A 23,321-nucleotide genomic window follows, 5' to 3' on the forward strand; every position below is an offset into this window, starting at 1 on the left:
AGACTCCAAACAGAATATTGTAAAGAGTATATATTTAAGAGATGCCTGACTGAAGCCTTTTCAGTCTTGTCACTTTAGATAGGATCTATCTCTCTGGTGATGTTTTATGATGATCCTAAGGCCTTTATCTTAACAGTCTGATAAAATCATGATTTCTTGGTAAAGTTCAAGTATCCAGAGTTCTCCTGGGTCCCCGGTATTGACTTGAATGTTGAATGTGTGCTTCTAAACATTCAGTTCCTCCTCTTCCTCCTCCCCCTCTCCACACTATCTGTTTTGTTCAGTGAATATAATTTTTTAAATATAAAGTGAACATATGTAACCAATATGCCAAAATAAAAAACACACTGACAGTAGTTAGCAGTTTTCATAATTTAATGAAAAAGTATTGGTAAAAAGGTGACATTTGAAAAAGGACTGAGCTTATCTTGGAAAACTGGACTATATAAGACAAAATGAAACAAAGTAACAAAGAAGGTTAAGAGGTAATACTTCAAACAACAAAATGTAGCAAATACATTTTGGGGTAATTGAAATTTACAACTGAAGGCTCCTTCATTTACCTAGGAATATCCTGTAAAAATATTACAACTATATTTCCCTGACGAATGATATTTTAGTCAATACTCTCCCAATGGCATTACATATGGAATTTGGCTGAAGCACTGTTTCGATGTCTGCTTTTCCTCCCACTCAGAATTGAAAGGCATGAAAGGACATAGGCTACTGCACTGGCCTCTGACATAAGGAATTTACAACACAGCTCCATCATAATTTCATTACCATGAAGGTGTCAAATTAATATCTACTCCAGAGAACTCAAAGAAAAAGCACAGAAACCTATGCGTAAATAGGGGAAATTCTCTTCCTCATTTTGATAGTTTTTTTTTCCAAACAAAATACAGGACACCTACCACACATGCTATGGCATGTTTACACATGTACATAGGCACAAAAGAAATATTTTGAAGATGTAGCCAAAAGAGAGGCGAAACACATATTTTCAGAAAAGGAGAAAGCAAAAAGCAAAGGAACCCATTAACAACATGACAAGAACGCAACTGGGGGAGAGGAAAACTGCTGAGTTTTCCATATTGACGGAGAGAGGGCCCCTGCCTTGACTGACTGGCACCTACTACAACTGGGCTGTTTCACCAGTAAGAAGCTTTAAAAATGGAAAATGGCCTCTTTTGTCTGAATATTCCCACTACACTTTCCCAAACTAGAAGAAAGAGAATATTAATTTAAGGCTAAGAAGAAAAGAGAGCTGAGAATTATAGTCTGCTTCACATTTAAGAAACGGCATCATTTCTCTTATTTAAATGGGAAGCAGACATGTTTTTATCCACCTCCCCTGCAAATGTAATTATTCTCTTCCTACTAGAAATTAATCAAGGCTGATAGTTTGGGAACAGGGTATAAGCAACTTCTGAAAAATGGCTCCAGCCTTTTTGTTTGGGAAACTGCCTCAGATTCAAAGTTGACACAAAGCTAAATTATATCCATGTGTTAAACACATGCTTTCAAATTCTGTTTGACAATAAAAATCTGTTTCAAAATTAAAGCAGGTAAGAATACTTAACCTCTGTGCATTTTACTATATTTTAATTATACCTCAATAAAAATTTTATAAACATTAAAGCAGGTATACAAAAACTGTCAGCCAAACTTATTTTAGTCAAACTTATTTGAAAACAACAACACAAAAACCCTGACCTGGTACAAATGCCCCAGAAATGGTCTCACTTTGGGAAAGGCTCTGGAATACTTCATAAATGCCTAAACAGAGAATCAGAGCATTTTCCTTGGAAGTAGTACTTTTGTACTTTTGTAAACACTATCCACAAGTTAGCCTTTTATGCTTGTCAGTCAGGTGAAATAGTTATGAGTGTGTCCCCAACAAGCAAGTTTAGGAACAGGCACTGGACACTGATAAGCATGAGGAGTATTGACTCAGTAAGTTAAGATACTGTGAAAGGAACTCAACCTTGTGCAGAACAAAGGAAGACAGTAGTGAGTTTGACAGTATCTAAGATGGTGGTCTCCTGGTCTCTCCCCTGAAAAGGGTTTATAGATACCAGTGGAATTAGAAACTTCCTACAGACAGGAGCTCTGGGAGTCACATGCTGTAGCTTCAAAAGTTAAGTAGTTTTAGTGTCTGATAATCATGGTCTCTTGCAAATCAGTTAACAATGCAAGAACTCTTAATACATATACTTGTCAATGTGTTATATAACTGCAAAGCTGCCCCAAAATATTTACTGAGCAAATACCCTGGGCCCAGCTGTTCCCAATAGCCTCTGACAAACCAACCTCTGGACAACCTGCAATTACTGTAATGTGCTTGTAAAAACTAGACTTGAAACATTTTCAAAAACTGCAAGACAATTTACTATGGAAAAATGTTATCCTTTTCACTGCAATTTCTCTTAACATATGCTAAAATCCTTTTGGTGTATGGGTTTTCCCCAATATATGGGGCAAAGGCAAAGGTTGGGTCATCCTTGGAAGTTTCTAATCACCTTTGCATTGAACTGTGGGAAAGGGGATGTGTCTTGCTTTTACCATGGCAATCCCGTCTAGAGTCATGGGGAGGATTTTCCCTGTCTGAGCTATCTTTCCTTACCCTGACTTTTTCTTTATTCCCATCACTTTCTGCCTCTGAATCACTCAGCTCCAAATCTGGGCAATAGCCATCATTTTCCTGATATGGAGCTCTCCCTGCAGACCGCCTGAGAAGCTGTCTACCCCAGAACTGCTCCTTGGGGCTCATATTCTTGGTTGGCTTCACATAGCACTGGAGGTCCTCTGCGTTCCTCACCCACCTATTGGTGGTCTCTTTAAAGGACCTACTAAAGTGTTCTACAGTGGATTTTCTAAAGCTGCCCTGACTGACCAAGTGGGGACTGAGCACAGGCTCCTGGTCACAGAACATCTCACTCGAGCTGTCTTTTTGGGTGACATTCCCAGACCAGCTGCCCTCCAGGCCATTGGATTTGGCAAACTTGGAGTTAGGCTGACTTTTCCCATTCCCAATGGAAGACTGTCCATGGAGGGCAGCCTGAAGGACAAGAGGCTTTCCCAGTGACTGCCCATGATAGCACTCTGAAGACGGGGTTCTCCAAGCAGGACTGGACTCCTTTGCTTCACTCCTAGAATGGCTGAGACTGGCCAGCAAACGGTTATTCTTGCTCTCTAGTGGGTATCTCGGATATGATTTCGTTCTCATTTCTAGTGACTCCTGGGGCACCTGCATGCTCCTTATACTGTGAACAGAGGAGCTGCTGTCAGGAGAGTGGGGTTGCTGATCGGTTTCTGTGGAGCTGTTTCTGTGGTCTTCTGGGGTTGATCTGGGCATTTTTAACTTCAAGGTAATTCTTGGTGGTGGATAAAACAGTGAGTTTTCGAGTGCATTTGTCAAAGGTAGCCCTGAGGTAAAAAAGAAAGATTCATTTTAACAACAGATTTAAATAATGGCTTTTGTGCTTATGGCACAGTGAGTTCACATACCTACTCTTCCAAATGTTTAACAAGCACCTGGCTCTGCTAGGTATGTACATCATAGTGCAGCAGCTGGAGTGAGCTGAACTAGAGGCTGGGACCAAGAATGCTACAGATGAGAAACTCAGCAGTGCCACTGTTTGCTATATGGCTCCACACCTCTTTACCTCTGCTCCTTTAGTTTGTAAAATTATCACAAACTAGTATGCTGCCTCCTGCGTCCCATCTCTGCCCTTCCATTTCTGAGAAGAATGTCTCTAGCAATGGTTTAGAACAGGGTCTCCCTATTTGTGTGTCCCTGTATGCATGTGTCGGTATGGCACAGCACTTAGTATGTGTCTTAAACACACACATTTCAGGCCCCATCCTCTAATCTCTTCTGGCCTTCCTGAAGCAAGGCAAACACAAACCTTCAGAAACGTTGCAAGGGTTTTGGTGGGTGAAGAGTATGTATGTGTTTGAACTTGGCATTAGAGGTGATACTGGGTGGTTCCCATAAATTTTGTATCCTTAACCTAGAATAATTTCCTGACTACAAATGAACATTATGGAGGTGAAAGGTTTTGTAGTGGTAAGGCCAGCAGAAAAGAATCATAACATTCCTGCCAATCGGCCAGCTTTAGGATTGGCTGGGGAGTATCGGCAATCAGTTTCTCAGTCAAGTCACCCTACAATCACAGTCAGAACAGGCCTTCTTGTATTATTTCAAGTACTTTGAAATTTAAAAAGCACTATCAAACAATTCCTTCTTGTATATGGACTTGACCTTTGCCCATTATCATCTTACGGTAGCCTCACAAAAATGAGATATCGAGAGGATAGCTTTTAGGTATCCCAGTGGGCAGCATTTGTTCCCCAAAGGTCCACCTTAAACACCCACAACCCCCATTTCTGTCAGCAGCTACCACCTGCTGATGCTGCAAGTCATAATGAGGTTGACTCCTACCCATCAGAAGGCATGTGGGTAGGAGCCAATTTCCCTGGCATGCAGGGACTCTCCCTGTTATCCTCTGCTTCTCCTTGTCATGTTGCCCTTTGTGGCTGAGCAGTCTTGCTGCCTCCTGCTACACTACTCTGTTGAGACTCATGACATTGAGATACTCCAGGGCCTCTGACACCCACTTGTCACCTCATTTCTGAGTCTCTCTCTTGCTCCATGGCTCCCTTGGCAGGAGCTGATTCTGCACACCCTATCCAGTGACCCCAAGTTTCCCAGGCTCTGCCATTGACCACTGTGTTAAATGAGGCACAGGGAGTTTACAGGTGTCACTGAATATGACTGTTATCATTCCAGCCAAGCTCCCTATGCTTAGGGCACTATAATTATGCTCACCTGTCTTGCTCACCAAGTGAGCAGTATACCCTACAGGCAGGGATTTTGTCTTGCTTTCTGCTCTATCTTGTAAATCAGCTCTTAGTCCATTGTAGGTGCTCAACAAATATTAGTGAATAAATGAAAAGATAACAACTCAGATCTAAAAACTTACTTCTGGCTAAGGATTTGTTTTAATAGACTACTGTTAAGATGAGTAACCCTGGAATTAAGTGTTTTCTGGAAACGGGTTAGATTCTATCCTGTCGATTTCTAAATGAATTTGATAATTACAGAATAATTTCATGGCTTCAACTAATGGTCTCGAATATCTGTTTGGGACCTAGATTACCTGCCCTAGACCTACAACTCCTCCTACCCCACCCTGGGATTTCTTGCCTTATGAATTGACAGTGAAATGGGCCAGTTTATACCAAGATTAGACGGAAGCAAATGAGATATCTGACAAGAATTTAAAAAGATTTTTAAGTGGAATGACTGGCATGAAATTTAAATTGTTAAGATAGGATATAACCAGAGTCTACATATTTGTTAGGACATTTTAAATATACAGGTTACCTGCATCAATTTCTTGGTTAAGAAGCTGGACTTGCAAACCGAAGATCTGTTCCTGTATTTTGTTGTGTGACAGTTTCAGCTTCTCTCGCCTGCTTATCATATAGCACAGATTTCGGACCTGAAAGCCCAATCCCCAACAAATAGAGATGTTTGTCATGTTAAGCAAACCTGACAACTGAAATTGTTTGGCTAAAATAAAGACACTAAAGTCAGGTAGGGTTGAGAAGACAGAATCCAAGAGCTGCAGAATGAGAGCCACTCCACAGGAATTCACACAGCATGGTCAATTGTGGGATCATGGTTCCTATATAAATCAATAGTAAGAGCAAAATGCTCCAAATCTGCCTTCTGAAACCTACTCTCCTTGCAGTGTCATGGGTTTGATATTTATTTGCACAGCCAGGTTAGGAAGACCGAATGATAGTTTAACAATTCGGCCTTCCCTTTAGATCCCTGAGTATGAATGATGGCAATGCTGGCTGTACCCAGTAGAATTTTCTAATCAGTGCCGGATGGGCAGGATACAGTTCCACTGGGAAGACTAGAAGTGTTTTCTTTGCTCACACTTTCAGCTCAACCAAGTTTCCACAGCCACAAAGGTGAAATACTCACTCTCTCATACTCCCTACCTAGGCAAGTTACACAAACTTTCTTTGCCCCAGTTTGTTCATCTGTAAATAGCGATGATGATAATAATAGTAGTTTTTCATGGGCATGTTAGAATTAAATGAATTAATATTTATAAAATGCTTAGGACAGTGTTGGCAATAATAGTAATAGTAGGTGCTATATGTGAGTGTCTTAAATTTTTAAAAGTGAGCCAAATCTATTAGTTCTCTTTCAAATTCTGGTAGCAGAGAAAAAAACACAAGCCATTTATAGAATTACATTTAATTAGAAAATTCTCTAGGATAAACACAGGGTTTAACTTACCCTTGAAGCCCTGCAGCATCTCATTTAGTAGATACCTGATAAATACACCATGAGTTATATTGAATTATCATGTGGAGTGGCTCTCAACTGGGGGAGAGCAGTTTGCAGACATTTTTGGTTGTCACATTGGGGGTGTGTGTGCGGGTGCTACTGGCATCTAGTGGGTAGAGGCCAGGGATGCTGGTAAACATCTTAAATTCCCCCTACAACAAAGGACAGCCCCCTAACAACAAAAAACGATTCAGTCCAAAATGTCAACAGTGCCAAGTTTGTGAAACTCTAATTTGGTGTTTTCCTGAACAAAATTCACTCTTTCTTCAGCCTAAAGTCTCATAAATATGTCAGTAAAATATGAAGGGGCCAATTTAGGCTCAACAGTGAATAAAAGCTAAACCAAATGAGAGTTTATTTCAAATGTAAAGTTCATAGAGCATATACGTGAGGCCTCTCAAATCCCCTGGATGTGCCTGCCAGAATTTACACAGAGCCCACAAGTCTGGGGCCACAAAGAGATCAGAAGATAAGCAAGGACACAGAAGCCCACACTATTATGAGCTGACTAACCATTATTAAACCGGAAGTGGGACCTCCATTTCTACACAGACTGAGACCTATATACTAGTCACAGCTGGTCACCTTACCCTCTCCAGGTCCTGGCGTAGATGCATAAACATTCTCATTCGAGTGTGAATGCTTTCCTCTTTTGGCTGCACCAGCCCATTTTCTTCATCCTCCTTTGGAGGAAATAATGGCTTATTGAAGTTACTTTTCCGCTTCAGTTTCCAGTAGTTATAGATAAAGTCCACAGCTAGTGTGGGCATACCCAGCTCTGCAGCCACATCTTCCACTCGTACCAAGGAATAGAACTCCTCCTCCAGCTCCCGAAGCTTCTGTGCCCGCAGGCTGGTTTTCTCACTTTTGGCCTGACTCTGCTCTTTAGCCCTGTGGTGGGGGTACTCAGCTTCTCCAAGTTTCTGCCTGTTTTGGCTATGCTTGAGGCAATATGACTTGAACTTCACTTCGTCTCCCTCATCTAGGATGGTCTTCATCTCTAGGCCGTGCTCAAAGGCACAGGTGACGTGGAAGGCAGTGATGCAGCTTTTTATAGAGCACTGTAGGAAGAAAATATGCATCAAGGTAGCAGGGTTGGAGGAAAAGGGAGAGCCCTATGTTTCTGGACCTAAATTGATAGCTTGTAGGAAGCAAAGGAAAGACCGGGAGAAAGTTAGTCCTAAACTGACCATAACAGATGCTTTACAAGTAACCCAAGAAACCTGTTCTTACAGAAAACAGCAAACACAGAGGCAAAAAAAAAAAAAAAAAAAAAAAAAAAAAATTCAAACACTCCTTTTGAGGTTTCAGCTCAAGCATTCAAGCATCAAGTTTTCTGAGATGCTTTCCTGGGCTCCTGTAAACAGTAATGTAGTCTCTTCTCTGTGTCTCCCACATCACCCTATAAATGCTTTTATAATGGGACTTTTCACACTGTACCTATATCAATTGTCAAGTCCTTAGGGATAGATCTTAAAAACAGAAACTGTGTCTTTCATTTTGCATTGTCATTAACTATTGAAGAAGCAGTTGCTCAGAAAATGCTTATAAACAAACAAAAGAAAACACACAAAGTCAGTATTATTGCTAGGGCATTCACTGGTTCTAAAAAGATCACAGGAATTCCAATATCTAAGTAACCTAACTTCTTGAATTTTTTTCTTTTAAACATAAAAATTTTAGGCCAGAGCACAGTGGCTTACACCTGTAATCCCAGCACTTTGGGAGGCCGAGGCAGGTGGATCACTTGACACCAGGAGTTCGAGACCAGCTTGGGCAACATGGCGAAACCCTGTCTCTACTGAAAATACAAAAGTTATCTGGGCATGGTGGTGCACATCTGTAGTCCCACCTACTTGGGAGGCTGAGGCATGAGAATTGCCTGAACCCGGGAGGTCTAAGCTTCAGTGAGCCGAGATCACACCACTGCACTCCAGCCTGGGCAACAGAGTGAGACCCTATCTCAAAAAGAATTTTATAAAACATTTAAAAATAGAGACGGAATCTGTGTTGCTCAGGCTGGTCTTGAACTCCTGGGCTCAAGTGATCCAACAGCCCCAGCCTCCCTCAAAGTGTTGGGATTACAGGTGTGAGCCACCATGCCCCGTGAAATTGTTGTTATAGAACTGAGCTGTCTAACTTGGTGGCCAAGTAGCCATGAGTGGCTATTTAATTTTTTTTTTTTTTTTTTTTTGAGACGGAGTCTCGCTCTGTCGCCCAGGCTGGAGTGCAGTGGCCGGATCTCAGCTCACTGCAAGCTCCGCCTCCCGGGTTTACGCCATTCTCCTGCCTCAGCCTCCCCAGTAGCTGGGATTACAGGCGCCCGCCACCTTGCCCGGCTAGTTTTTTGTATTTTTTAGTAGAGACGGGGTTTCACTTTATTTTTTTAGATGGTGTCTCACTTTGTCGCCCAGGCTGGAGTGCAGTGGTGCAATCTCGGCTCACTGCAACCTCTGCCTCCCAGGTTCAAGCGGTTCTCCTGCCTCAGCCTCCCGAGTAGCTGGGATTACAGGCATGTGCCACAATGCCCGGCTAATTTTTGTATTTTTAGTAGAGATGGGGTTTCACTATGTTGGTCAGGATGGTCTCGAACTCCTGACCTCAAGTGATCTGCCTGCCTTGGCCTCCCAAACTGCTGGGATTACAGGCGTTGAGCCACTGCGCCCAGTCTTAAATTTAATTAAATTAAAATTACATATAATTAAAAAATTTAGTTTCTTAGTCACAGTAGCCACATTTTAACCACACTAGACAGCACAGACGTAAAACATTTCCATCACTGTGGAAAGCTTTTTTTTTTTTTTTTGAGACAGTCTCACTCTGTTGCCCAGGCTGGAGTGCAGAGGTACGATCTTGGCTCACTGTAACCTCTGCCTCCTGGGTTCAATCGATTCTCTTGCCTCAGCCTCCCAAGTAGCTGAGACTACAGGTGTGCATCACCATGCCTGGCTAATTTTTGCATTTTTAGTAGAGATGGGGTTTCACCATGTTGGCCAGGCTGGTCTAGTCTCGAACTCCTGGCCTCAAGCGATCCGCCCAACTCAGCCTCCCAAAGTGCTGGGATTACAGGCATGAGCCACTGCATGCTGCTGCCCAAAGATTTAAAATGCATGAGTGCACCTATGCGTTTATGTAGAGGAAGTGGGGAAAGTAAGGGAAGATTCATTTCTAAGGAAATATTGGGAATTCTTATGGTTAAAGCCAAGTGTTAACTCTTACATATGAATAAAGACAAAAAGAATGCAAAGGCCCGATAGATTATCTTAGATTGAGAAATTCAACACCTAAGAGAATACTGGAAACTGTCAAAGTTTTAAAGGGGCATATTCCATATTTCATTTAAATTAATTTCATATGATAAAGAATTCCAGGGATGAAATATAATTCTAAGATCATCTAATCCAGCCTCACATTTATTATTGCTTGAATTTCCTCTAGAGTACCTGATTTTCTACCTCCATCCCCCACTCTATACACATCCCCCTCCACTTTCCAATTAAGTGGTAATCTAGCCACTTACTGAATTCTTCCAGATAAGAAGCTCCTAAGATGGTCCACCCTGGCTTTTAACACCACTATCAGAAAAGTTTGTTATATTACACTGAAGCCTCTCGAAAATGAGGATGATGAAAGTTCAAGATGTACTTTTACCTGGGTACCTTTTGTTATTACTTGACTAAGAAACTAGTCAGACATTTGAGAAACAAAAGTAAAAGGTATTCTTTAGTAAAAGATTTCAAGTGTTGGGCACAGTACTCTTTTGCTGTTTAATAACTGTTAAACATATGGGAAGAAAAAACAAATGGTTTTCTATTCAAGGGAATGAATAAGTGACATTAAACTACTATTATTGGGAAGCTAAAAACAGATCTTCTCAGGTCAAATTTATAGAACGTTTATAGAATATAGAGACATAAATATAAACATAAATTATTCAAAATAAAAGATAATGCACAGAGAAGAATTGGGTACTTATATAAAAAATATGCCTTAGGAAACTGCCATAAAATCCAACTCTTTTCAAAAAAGATAATTCTGTGGTATTTATAGCTGGAGATCTATATATTTTGGTGGCGAAAAAATGCTGGTCAATGGGCACAAAGTTATAATTGGGAGGAATAAGTTCTGGTGTTCTATTGCACAGGGTGACAATAGTTAACAGAAGGGTATTATATTTTACAAAATAGCTACAAGAGAGGCTTTTGAATGTTCTCACCATAAAGAAATGATAAACGCATGAGATGATGGATATGCTAAATATCCTGATTCAACTATACAACATATATAAAGACATCAAATTATACCCTACAAATATGTACAACTACAATGTGTTAATAAAAATTGCAATTTAAAAGATAAAACTTGGGCTGGGTGGGCATGGTGGCTCACACCTATAATCCCAGCACCTTGGGAGGTTGAGGTGAGAGGATCGCTTGAGCTCTGAAGTTCGAGACCAGCCTGGGTAACATAGTGAGACCTCATCTCTACTAAAAATAAAAAAACACAAAGTAATATTGCCATTAAAAAAAAGAAGAGTGCCGGGCACAGTGACTCACACCTGTAATCCCAGCTGCTTGGGAGGCTGAGACAGGAGAATTGCTTGAACCCAGGAGGCGGAGGTTGCAGTGAGCCAAGATGGTGCCATTGCACTCCAGCCTGGACGAAAGGGCGAGACTCCCTCTCAAAAAAAAAAAAAAAAAAAAGAAGAAGGAGCCAAGGCGCAGTGGGCTCATGTCACAGCCTCTCAGCACTTTGGCAGGCCAAAGGGTGAGGATCGGCTTAAGATCCAGGGTTCAAGACCAGCCTGGGCAATATTGAGAACCCTGTCTCTACAAAAAATACAAAAATTAGCTGGGTGTGGTGGTGCACACCTGCAGTCTCAGCTACTAGGGAGGCTGAGCCTGGGAAGTTGAGGCTGCAGTGAGCCGTGATTGTGCTACTGCACTCCAGCCTGGGCGACGGGAGTGAGATCCTGAAAAAAAAAAAAAGGGGTTGGGCGCGGTGGCTCACGCCTATAATCCCAGCCCTGTGGGAGGCTGAGGCAGTTGGATCACTAGGTCAGGAGTTCAAGACAAGCCTGGCCAAGATGGTGAAACCCCATCTCTACTAAAAAGTACAGGTGGGCACCTGTAATTCCAGCTACTTGGGAAGCTGAGGCAGAGAACTGCTTGAACTCGGGTGGGCGAGGAGGTTGCAGTGAGCCGAGATCGCGCCACTGCACTCCAGCCTGGGTGACAGAGCGAGACTCGGTCTCAGAAGAAAAAAAAAAAAAAAAAAAAAAGAAGAAAGGTGCCAGTCAGATACCAGATACCTATTTGTTCTTTTCTAAAACATATGTCTGGCACATTCTATTAAATAAAATGCCTTTGCATACATCTCACTTATTTCCACTGTAACCATGGAAGGTGATAGAGAGGTTTCATTACACCCATTAAAAAAATATTTTTATCTTTACAAATTTAAAATAAAAAATTGAGATAGCACTGTTCTCTTTGTGGCAAGCAAATAGCACTTGTACAAAGCATCTTTTATGTGACACATGTCTTTAAACACTTCACTACATGCATTACAGCATGGTCATTATACTCATTCACTGAAATGACAGAAACCGCTTTATTAAGATATATTTTATATACCATAAAGTTCACCAGTTTAATGTGTACATTTCAATGGTTTTCAAATATATTTACAGTCATGCACCCATTGCCACTACCTAATTCCAGGATATTTTCATCACTGCCCACTCCAAATCTTGTCCATTTGTAGTTACTCCCTGTTACCAACTCCAGCCCCAAGCAACTACTAAGCTACTTTCTGTCTCTATTGATGTGCCTATTCTGGACACTTCATATAAGTGGAATTACAACAATATGTGGTTGTGTGAGTCTGGCTTCTTTCACTTAGCATGTTCTTCAGGTTCCTCTATGTTGTAGCATGTATTAGAACTTCATTCCTTTTTATGGGCAAAAAATAGTTGTATGGATATACCCCATTTCATCAAGTTGATGGACATATGGGTTGTTTTAACTTTTTGTCTGTTATGAAATAATGGTGCTATGAAAATTCATGCAGCAGTTTTTGTGTGGATATATGTTTTTATTTCTCTTGGGTGTTGTGCGGTAAAGGATAACCTTGTCTAAAGAAAGGTTTGGCTGTTTGTCTTTAGCTCCTTAGAAGTAACCTTTAAGCCCCTGGAATGTCCTGCCTGATAAGAGTGTCTTTGTTTACCTTGGGTCCTTGGGCCAAGTGAGATAGTCTATGCTAACAATGTGATTTATGGTAGAGACTTTGGGGCACCTTCTATCAGCCTGACCTCTGGAGGGACTGGAGAGTAACGTCAGCCACGTGGATGGTGAGCAATGCCTACGTGGCCAACTCTCAATAAAATCGCTGAACACCAAAGGTGAGTTTTTCTGGCTGGCAATACTCTGTGTGTATCATATACTGTTGCTGGGAGAAATAAGCACTATCTGCACAACTCCACTGGCAGGGGTAATGGGAAGCTGTATTCCAGGTCTCTCCTGGACCATGCCTCATACGCCTCTATCCTCGGCTGATTTTAAATCTGTATCTTTTCATTATAATAAATTATAACTATGAGCATAACTGTTCCTCTGAGTTCTGAGAGTCCTTCTAGTGAATTACTGAACCTGAGAATGGTCTTGGTGATCTTAAACTGCAGGTATATACTTAGGAGTAGAATTACTGGTTTATAAGGTAACTCTTATGTTTAACATTTTGAGGAGCTGCCAAACTTTTTTCACAGCAGCTGCATCATTTTTACTTCCACCAGCAATGCATGAGGGTTCCAATTTTTCCACATCCTTGATTGTTTGCCTTTCTTATTGCTGCCACCCTAGTAGGTATGAAATGGTATCTCACTGTGGTTTATTTACTTTTTTTTTTTTTTTGAGATGGAGTTTTGCTCTTATTGCCCAGGCTGGAGTGCAATGGTGCGATCTCGGCTCACTGCAACCTCTGTCTCTCCTGGGTTCAAGCGATTCTCCTGTCTCAGCCTCCTGAGTAGCCGGGATTATAGGCACATGCCACCATGCCCAACTAATTTTTGTATTTTTAGTAGAGACGGAGTTTCATCGAGTTGGTCAGGCTGGTCTCGAACTCCTGACCTCAGGTGATCCGCTCGCCTCGGCCTCCCAAAGTGCTGGGATTACAGGCATGAGCCACTGTGCGTGGCCGGAAAAAATAATTTTCTATATATTGTTCAGTAATTGTAGAAGAAAAATACTTTTTCAAATGCTTTCACTAGAGGAAAAATGCTACCTTTTACAAATCCACATTTGTAAGAAGAGTTTCCGTGCCCAGGCTGATCTTGAGCTTCTGGCTTTAAACAATCCTCTTGCCTCGGGCTCCCAAAGCACTGGGATTTTAGGTATGAGCCACTGCATCCAACCCAAAGTTTCTTCAAAGGGGAATGATATGCCTTAATTCCTAAATCAGTCTCTGGTGTTCTTTTTCAAGATTTTTATTCTAGCCACTCTATCTTATTCAATTTCTATCCCACACCTCAAACATTTATCCTTTATGTTACAAACAATCCAATTATACCCTTTTAGTTATTTTAAAACGATCATTCATCATGACCAAATGGGATTTATCCTAGGGACGCAAGGATGGCTCAACATATGCAAATCAATCAGTGTGAAAAATCGTATCTTCAGCATGAAGGACAAAAACTGTATGATCGTTTCAATTGATGCTGAAAAAGCATTTGATAAAATTCAACATCCTTCATGATAAAAACCCTCAATAAACTGGTCATGGTGAATGATCTTTTTAAAGTATTAAAGTTAAATTTGGTGTGCTAGTACTTTGTTGAGGATTTCTGCATCAATGTTCATCCAGAATACTGGCCTGTAGTTTTCTTTTTTTGATGTGTCTTTGTCTGATTTTGGTATCAGCGTAATACTGGCTTTGTAGAATGAGTTTAAAAGTATTCCCTTCTCTTCTCTTTTTTGGAATAGTTTGAGTAACACTGGTACTAGTTCTTTCTTTAAATGTTTTGTAAAATTCGGCAGTGAAGCCACTGGGTCCCAGGATTTTCTTTGAGGGGAAACTTTTTATGACTTCAATCTCACCATCTGTTACTGGTCTGTTCAGATTTTAAATTTCATCATGGTTCAATCTTGGTAGGTTATATGTGTCTAGGAATCTGTTCACTTCTTCTTGGTTTTCCAATTTGTTGGCATATAGTTGCTCATAGTAGCCTCTAATGATCCTTTGAATTTCTGCAGTATCAGTAGCAATGTCTTTTTTATCTCTGATTTTATTTATTTGGATTTTCTCTCTTTTTTTTTTTTCGAGTTGGGCTAAAGGTTTGGTGATTTTATCTTTTCAAAAAACCAACTTTTTTGTTTTGTTGATATTTGTTTTTTTCCATTTCAACTTCACTTATTTCTGCTCTGATCTTTATATTTCCTTTCTTCTACTAATTTAGGGTTTTGTTTGTTCATTTTTCTAGTTCTTTAAGATGCATTATAAGGTTGAAGTTTTTCTATTTTTTTGATATACATACTTATTGTTATAAACTTTCCTCTTAGTACTGCTTTTGCTATATCCCATAGGTTTTGGTATGTTGTGTTCCCATTTTGTTTGTTTGTTTGTTTCAAGAGAGTTTAACATTTTCTTCTTAATTCCTTCATTGACCTACTGGTCGTTCAGGAGCATGTTGTTTAATTTCCAAGTGTTTGTATAATTTCTAAAATTCTTTGTTATTGATTTCTAGTTTTATTCCACTGTGGCCAGAGAAGATAATTGGTGATTTCAATTTTTAAAAATCATTTTAAGACTTGTTTTGGCACCTGACACATGGTCTATCTTTGAGAATACTCCATGTGCCGAGGAGAAGAATGTATATTCTGCAGCTGTTGGATGAAATGTTCTATAAATATCTATTAGGTTGATTTGGTCTATAGTACAGATTAAGTATGATACTTCATTTTTTATCTGGATGATTTGTCCAATGCTGAAAGCAAGGTATTAAAGTCTCTAGATATTATTTTATTGGGGTCTATCTCTTTAACTCTAATAATATTTGCTTTATATTTCTGGTTGCTCCAGAATTGGGTGTATATATATTTACGACTGTTCTATCCTCTTGTTGAACTGAACGCTTTATCATTATATAATGATCTTTTTGTCTCTTTTTATAGTTTTCTTTAAATCTATTAAGTATAGCTATTCCTGCTTTTTGATTTCCATTTGCATGGAATATCTTTTTCCATCCCTTTATTTTCAGCCTATATGTGTCTTTATAGTGAAGCATGTTTCCTGTAAGCAACAGATCATTGGGCCTTGTTTTTTGTATTGATTCAGCCACTCTGTGTCTTTTGGAGAGTTCTGTCCATTATAAGTAAGGACTTATTCCTGCCATTTTATTTGTTTTCTGGTTGTCTTGTGGTCTTTTCTTCCTTCCTTCTTTCGTTCTTGTCTTCCTCTTAGTGAACATGATATTCTCAGGTGGTATGTCTTAACTTCTTGCTTTTTATTTTTGTGTGTATCTGTTGTATGTTTTTGATTTGAGGTTTACCATGGGCCTTGAGAATAATATCTTATAACCCAATATTTTAAACTGATGACAACACTGATTGCATAAATAAGTTAACAAATAAGCAAGGCGAGAACAAAAACTCTATACTTCAACTTCATTCCCTTAACTTTTTGCTGTTTCTATTTACATCTTATTATACTGTCCATGTCTCAAAAGTTATTGTAGTTATTATTTTTGATTGGCTAATCTTTTAGTCTTTCTCTTCAAGATAGGAGTTTTCATACCACAATTACAATATTATAATATTCCATGTTTTTCTGTGTACTATTACCAGTGAGTTTTGTACCTTCAGATTATTTCTTATTGCCATTAACCACCTTTTCTTTCAAGACTGAAGAACTCCCTTTAATATTTTTTTGTAAGACAGGCCTGGTGTTGATGAAATCCCTCAGCTTTTATTTGGGAAAGTCCTTATTTCTCCTTCATGTTTGAATGATATTTTCACTGGATATACTATTCTAGGATAAAAGTTTTTCTCTTTCAAAACTTTTAATATGTCATGCCACTCTCTCCTGGCCTGTTAGGTTTCCAATGAAAAGTCTACAGCTAGATGTATTGGAGCTCCATTGTATGTTGTTTCTTTTCTCTTGCTGTTTTTAGGGTCCTTTCTTTATCCTTGACCTTAGGGAGTTTGATTATTAAATGTCTTGAGGTAGTCTTATTTCAGTTAGATATGCTTGATGTTTTATAACCTTCTTGTACTTGAATATTGATATACATTTCTCTACATTTGGGAAGTTCTCTGTTATTACTTCTTTGAATAAACTTTCTACCCTGATCTCTCTCTCTCTCCTTCCTCTTTAAGGCCAATCATTCTTAGATTTGCCCTTCTGAGGCTATTTTCCAGATTCTGTAGGCATGCTTCATTCTTTTTCCTTTCGTCTCCTCTCATTGTGCATTTTCAAATAGCTTGTCTTGAGGCTAATTATTCTGCTTGATCAAGTCTGCTGTTAAGAGACTGATGGATTCTTCAGTCCATCAATTGCATTTTTTCAGCTCCAGAATTTCTGCTTAATTCTTTTCCATTATTTCTTTTTTTTTTTTTTTTTTTTTGAGATGGAGTCTCACGCTGTTGCCCAGGCTGGAGTGCAGTGGCATTATCTCGGCTCACTGCAAGCTCCGCCTCCTGGGTTCACACCATTCTCCTGCCTCAGCCTCCCAGGTAGCTGGGACTACAGGGGCCCACCACCACGCCCAGCTAATTTTTTGTATTTTTAGTAGAGACGAGGTTTCACCGTGTTAGCCAGGATGGTCTCGATCTCCTGACCTCGTGATCTGCCCACCTCGGCCTCCCAAAGTGTTGGCATTACAGGCATGAGCCACCACGCCCAGCCTCTTTTCCATTATTTCAATGTCTTTGTTAAATTTATCTGATGGGATTCTGAATTCCTTCTCTGTGTTTTCTCGGATTTTGCTGAGCTTCCTCAAAATAGCTACTTCGAATTTTCCATCTGAAAGGTCATATATCTGTCTCTCTAGGATTAATCACTGTTGCCTTATTTAGTTCATTTTGTGAGGTCATGTTTTCCTGGATGGTCTTGAGGCTTGTGGATGTTCATCAGTGTCTGGGCATTGAAGAGTCAGGCATTTATTATAGTCTTTGCAGTCTGGGCTTGTTTGTATCCATCCTTCTTCAGAAGACTTTCCAGGTATTCAGAGGGACTTGGGTGTTGTGATCTAAGTCTTTGGTCACTACAGCCATATCTGCTCTAGTAATGCCATGGTTCTTGTAGACTCGTAGATATACTACCTTGGTGTTACTGGGTAATATCTGGAAGAACTCCCTGGATTAACAGGCAGAGATTCTTATTCTTTTCCCTTACTTCCCTCTAAACAAATGAAGTCTCTTTCTCTGTGCTGAGTTGCCTGGAGATGGAGGAGGGCTAACATAAGCACCCCTAAGGTCACCACTACTGGGACTGCACCCAGTCAGACCTAAAGCCAGCACAGCATTGGGTCTCGCCCAAGGCCTGCAGTGATCACTGCCCGGCTACCACCTATGTTTGTTCATGTCCCAAGGGCTCTACAATCAGTAGGTGGTAAATCCAGCAAGGCTTGTGTCATTCCTTTCAGGGTGGTGAATTCCTCCTGGCCCTGGGTGGGTCCAGAGATATTATCTGGGACCCACGGCCTGGAGTCAAGAACCTTAGGAATCTATCTGATGCTTTCTTCTACTGTGGCTAAGCTGGCACTCAAGCTGTATGACAAAGTCCTTTCTACGTTTCCTCCCCTTTCCTCATGCAGAGGAGTCTCTGTAATGAAATTCCTTATAATCAAAATTGTAAAAGTCTCAATTTGGTAAGACCTTTATAAAATAAAGAATCTGAACTCAAGTAATGAAAGTAAGAACTATTGCTCTGCAAATGAGAAACTTACACCAGAATGTTTCATCTCTCAATCTGTTAATCCATCATCCATCCATCAATCTAATATTAACTGTCTGTCTACCAGATCTGGGTATAGGGGATCTAAGGATGAAAGTCTAAGCTTACAGTCTAGTAGGGCAGATAAAACTCAAAGATAAATAACCATAATAGAGGCAGAATGTGGCACATCAGGGCTGTAATACAATCCAGGTCTGTTAAGGTCAAGGCCAATATTTTCTCTTACTGCCTTCCAATCCAAAGTGCTGGGATTACAGGCATGAGCCACTGTGCTTTTTACCAAAGTCTTATTGCCACTTACTAATTATTGTAGAAAAAAAATAAGCCTGGGCAACACAGCAAGACCCTATCTCTATGAAACAAAAAACTTAGCCAGCCATGGTGGCGTGTGCCTATAGACCTAGCTACTTGGGAGACTGAGGTGGAAGGATTGCTTGAGCTCAGAAGTTCAAGGTTATAGTGAGCTATGATTTCACCACTGCACTCCAGCCTGAGTGACAAAGCAAGGCTCTCTCTTAAAAAAAAAAAAAAAAAAAAAAAAAAAAAAAGGCCAGGTGCGGTGGCTCACTCCTGGAATCCCAGCACTTTGGGAGGCCAAGGCGGGTGGATCACCTGAGGTCGAGAGTTCGAGACCAGCCTGGCCAACATGGTGAAACCTTGTCTCTACTAAAGATACAAATAATTAGCCAGGTGTGGTGGTGTGTGCCTGTAATCCCAGCTACTTGGGAGGCTGAGGCAGGGGAATCGCTTGAACCCAGGAGGCAGAGGTTGCAGTGAGCCGAGATCGCGCCACTGAACTCCAGCCTGGGCAACAGGGTGAGACTCTGTCAAAAAAAGAAAAAAAAAAAAAAAAAAAAGAAAAAGCACGGTGGCTCATGCCTGTAATCCCAGCACTTTGGATTGGATGGCCAAGGCAGGAGATCACCTAAGGCCAGGAGTTCAAGACCAGCCTGGGCAACACAGCGAAATCCTGTCTCTACAAAAAAAATTTTTAAATTAGCCAGGTGTAGTAGTGTGCACCTGTGATCTCAGCTACTCAGGAGGATCGTTTGAGTCCAGGAGTTCAAGGGTGCAGTGAGCTATGATTGTGTCACTGCACTCCAGCCTACGTGACAGAGTGAGACCCTGTCCCACAACAAAAGCAAAAATGAGGGAAATTGCAGTGACTCCAATAAAGAAAATAAGTTACTGGATATAAATCCAATGTCCTACTATAAAATGACCAAATAATAACTCTGAAAAATGAAAAATATATTATTTTTAGAGGGGGAAATGCATATCACAAATGAATCCATGGTACAATAAAATATGAATATATTTATTCAATAAACCATAATTAAGCACTAACAATGGGCAGGCACTCTACTTTGTGCCAGGGAAATTCACAGAAGAATGATGCACAACCTTGGCCCTCAAGGGACTCACATATGGGCAGCAACCAGGAAACAGCTTAAACACACAGGCAATGTCCTAGGGTAGTAATCCCCATGAAAAGAGTTTTCCTTTAAATATTTTTCCTTTATTATTTTAAAGTGGCATAGTTAAAATAAATAAAATCATCTGAGAAAGGTTAAAAAAAAGAGGAAGTAGCCAATTCTGTCAGATATAAGAATGAATTCAAAAAATTAAAAGGGTCTTTGGGGGTCCAGATTATGTTCTTCAATTACAACGTCCCAGTAAAAGACCCTGGGTTCCTTGGAGGAATAGCTAATCCCAGGTCTACAGTAAGAAATCTACACGATAAGCCTGGAAAATACTGTCATGCCAGACAGCAAGAAATCTCACAAAGCGCCTAGCGTCATTATCCCTAAAGCCAGAGGTCCCCAACCTTTTTGGCACCAGGGACCAGTTTTGTGAAAGATAATTTTTCCATGGACTGGGGGGAGATGGTTTTGGGATGATTCAAGCACATTACATTTATTGCACACTTTATTTCTATTATTATTACATTGTAATATATAACGCAATAACTATACAACTCACCATAATGTAGAATCAGTGGGAGCCCTGAACTTGTTTTCGTGCAACTAGACGAGCCTATCTGGGGGTGATGGGAGACGGTGACAGATCAGCAGGCATTACATTCTCATAAGGAGCGCTCAACCTAGATCCCTTGCATGCACAGTTCACAACAGGGTTCACGCTCCTATGAGAATCTAATGCCACTGCTGATCTGACAGGAGGCGGAGTTCAGACGGGTAACCCTTGCTTGCTCACCACTTAACCTCCTGCTGTGCAGCCCGGTTCCTAACAGGCCATGGACCAATACTTGTCTGTGGTCTGGCAGTTGCGGACCCCTGCACTGTGCAATGATATTATATGTCCCCTCTTCACCGAAGAAGGTCGGCAGGCAAATATAACTCCAACCAGCTTGCAGTTCACATGCAGGAGGTCTGAGAGGTGAAAGGTCATCCTTTCCATCCCTCTAGCCAGCAGAGCCATCTTATTACATTTGGGACAGAAAGAGAAATAACATGGAAAGACAAGGCAAGCTTTGTGCCTTTGCTGGAGGTAACTGGCTGTTCCCAATCCCATCCATGTCTCCCCTAATTGCAGAAAACCATATACTGCATGTTCTCACTTATAAGTGAAGCTAAACATTGAGTAGACATGGACACAAAGAAGGGAACAGACACTGGGGCCTACCTGAGGGTGGGGATTGAAAAACTACCTGTTGGGTATTATGATGATTACCTGGGTGACAAAATTATCTGTACACCAAACCTCTGCAACATACAATTTACCCATGTAACAAACCTGGACACGTGCCCTTGAACAGAAAATAAAAGTTGGAAAAAGAAAAAAAACAAAAAAAAAGAAATCATGTCCTTTGCAGCAACATGGGTGCAGCTGGAGGCCATTATTCTAAGTAAATTAATTAAGAAACAGAAAACCAAATACCACATGTTCTCACTTACAAATGGGAGCCAAACAGTGGGTATACACAGACATAAAGACAGGAAAAATACACTGGGGATTACTAGAGGGAGAAGGGAGAGTACGAGGGCTGAAAAACTACCTATTGGGTACTTACTATGCTCACTATATGGGTGATGGGACCAAATGTATTTCAAACCTCAGCATCACACAATAGACTCATGTAACAAATCTGCACATGTACCCTCAAAATTGAAAATAAAAGTTGAAATTAAAAAAAAGGAACATGGGCCTGGTTGTTTCAGAATTATAGCCGGTTTCCACCCAGGACGGTATCACCTAGCTTTAGAGATCACTTAATTCATCAGCTCCGACAGCAAAGGATGAAGATAAACTATCACTACGAATACTGAAAAGAATAAGCTTAATGGTCCAGAGGCAATATCCAAAAAAAGGATTTCCAGAAATGGTCCGTACAATGGCAGAGCCCTGAGAGTGGGTGGGTGATCTCCTGAGTGACCTTTCAGTAGACAGGACACTCTCACTGGGAGGGTGAGTCCAGCTAATTTGGTGTTAGCCCACTCTACTACTTCTCATGGGGACTTACCTGAATACAAGCCCCTGTCTTCAACTTGCACAAGTTGCAGACTAAGGCCCACCGACTGGGTGGGATGTGGGAGATCTTCGTGATCGGTTCCATCCTCTCAGGACAAGCAATGCTGACCTACAAATAAAATACCACCATAAGGCAGAAGTACCAAGGCATCCCAGAAGTACCTTTCACAAACCATAAATGATGTTACATAAAGCTAAGAACATTAAAACAACGAGGTAAGTCACATCTCTTAAGGTTAATATGGAATCAAGAATAAACAAAAGTTATTTCCACTGCTCAGTCCTTCACTCATTTCCAGTAATATAAATAATTCACATATGGGATGAGAGAACAGGAGTATAGATTAGGCATGATTACCTTTCACTTTATTTCTTTTTTTTTTTTTTTTTTTTTTTTTTTTTTTTTTTAAGAGACAAGGTCTCCCTCTGTCACTCAGGCTAGAGTTCAGTGGTGTGATCATGGCTTACTACAGCCTTGAACTCCTGGGTTCAAGTGATCCTCCCAACACAGCCTCTACCACACCTGGCTAATTAAAAAAAAATTTCTTTTTGGCTTTTATCCAAATGACAGGCAATAACAAATGTTGGTGAAGAGTGGAGAAAAGGGAACCCTCATACACTGTGGAGAAAAGGAAATGCTCATACACTGTTGGTGGGAATGTAAATTAGTACAACCACTATAGAGAATAGTTTGGAGGATTCTAAAAAAAAAAAAACAAAAAACAAAAAATAGAGCTACCATATTATCCAGCAATCCCACTGCTGGGTATACACCCAAAAGAAAGGAAATCAGTATATCAAAGAGGTATCTGCACTCCCATATTTTTTGCAGCAATGTTCACGATAGGCAAGATTTGGAAACAAGCTAAGTGTCCATCAACAGACAAATGGATAAAGAAAATGCGGTACATATACACAATGGAGTACTATTCAGCCATATAAAAGAACGAAATCCTGTCATTTCCAACAACATGGATAGAACTGGAGGTCACTGTGTCAAGTGAAATAAGCCAGGCACAGAAAGACATACATTGCATGTTCTCATTTATCTGTGGGATCTAAAAATAAAAACAACTGAACTCAAGGAGATAGACAGTAGAAGGATGGTTACCAGAGGGTGGGAAGGGTAGTGGGGGGGAACAGGGCAGGCAGGGGGTGGCAATAATTAATGGGTACAAAAAGGATAGAAAGAATGAATAAGACCTACTATTTGATAGCACAACAGGGTGACTATAGTCAAAATAACTTAATTGTACATATAAAAATAACTACAAGAACATAACTGGGTTGTTTGTAACACAAAAAGGATAAATGCTTGAGGGGATGAATATCCCATGTTTCATGATGTCATTATTAGGCATTACATGCCTGTATCAAAATCTCATGCATCCCATAAATATATACATCTAATATGTACCCACAAAATAAAAAATTATTATTATTATTTTTGTAGAGACGAGGTCTTGCTATGTTACCCTAGGCTGGTCTTGAACTCCTGGCC

General features: G+C 40.4%; 1 protein-coding gene across 5 annotated transcripts in view; it reads right to left on the reverse strand.

Moving 5' to 3' along the window:
• Window positions 1–357: 357 nt before the first annotated feature.
• The window catches only part of JADE3 (jade family PHD finger 3), a 149,060-nt gene continuing 126,096 nt past the window's right edge, over window positions 358–23,321 (reverse strand). For all 5 annotated transcript variants that reach the window (XM_009197476.3, XM_017953802.2, XM_003917624.5 and 2 more), the window contains 4 exons: window positions 21,813–21,929; window positions 6,967–7,437; window positions 5,393–5,510; window positions 358–3,429 (listed from right to left, as the gene is read on the reverse strand). In XM_009197476.3, coding sequence (XP_009195740.1) covers window positions 2,519–3,429; window positions 5,393–5,510; window positions 6,967–7,437; window positions 21,813–21,929 — 1,617 coding nt within the window. In that variant the 3' untranslated portion in view covers window positions 358–2,518. The remainder of the gene's footprint in view (window positions 3,430–5,392; window positions 5,511–6,966; window positions 7,438–21,812; window positions 21,930–23,321) is intronic.

The sequence above is a fragment of the Papio anubis genome, chromosome X, assembly GCF_008728515.1.
Source record: "Papio anubis isolate 15944 chromosome X, Panubis1.0, whole genome shotgun sequence".
In the NCBI taxonomy this organism is placed as follows: domain Eukaryota; kingdom Metazoa; phylum Chordata; class Mammalia; order Primates; family Cercopithecidae; genus Papio; species Papio anubis.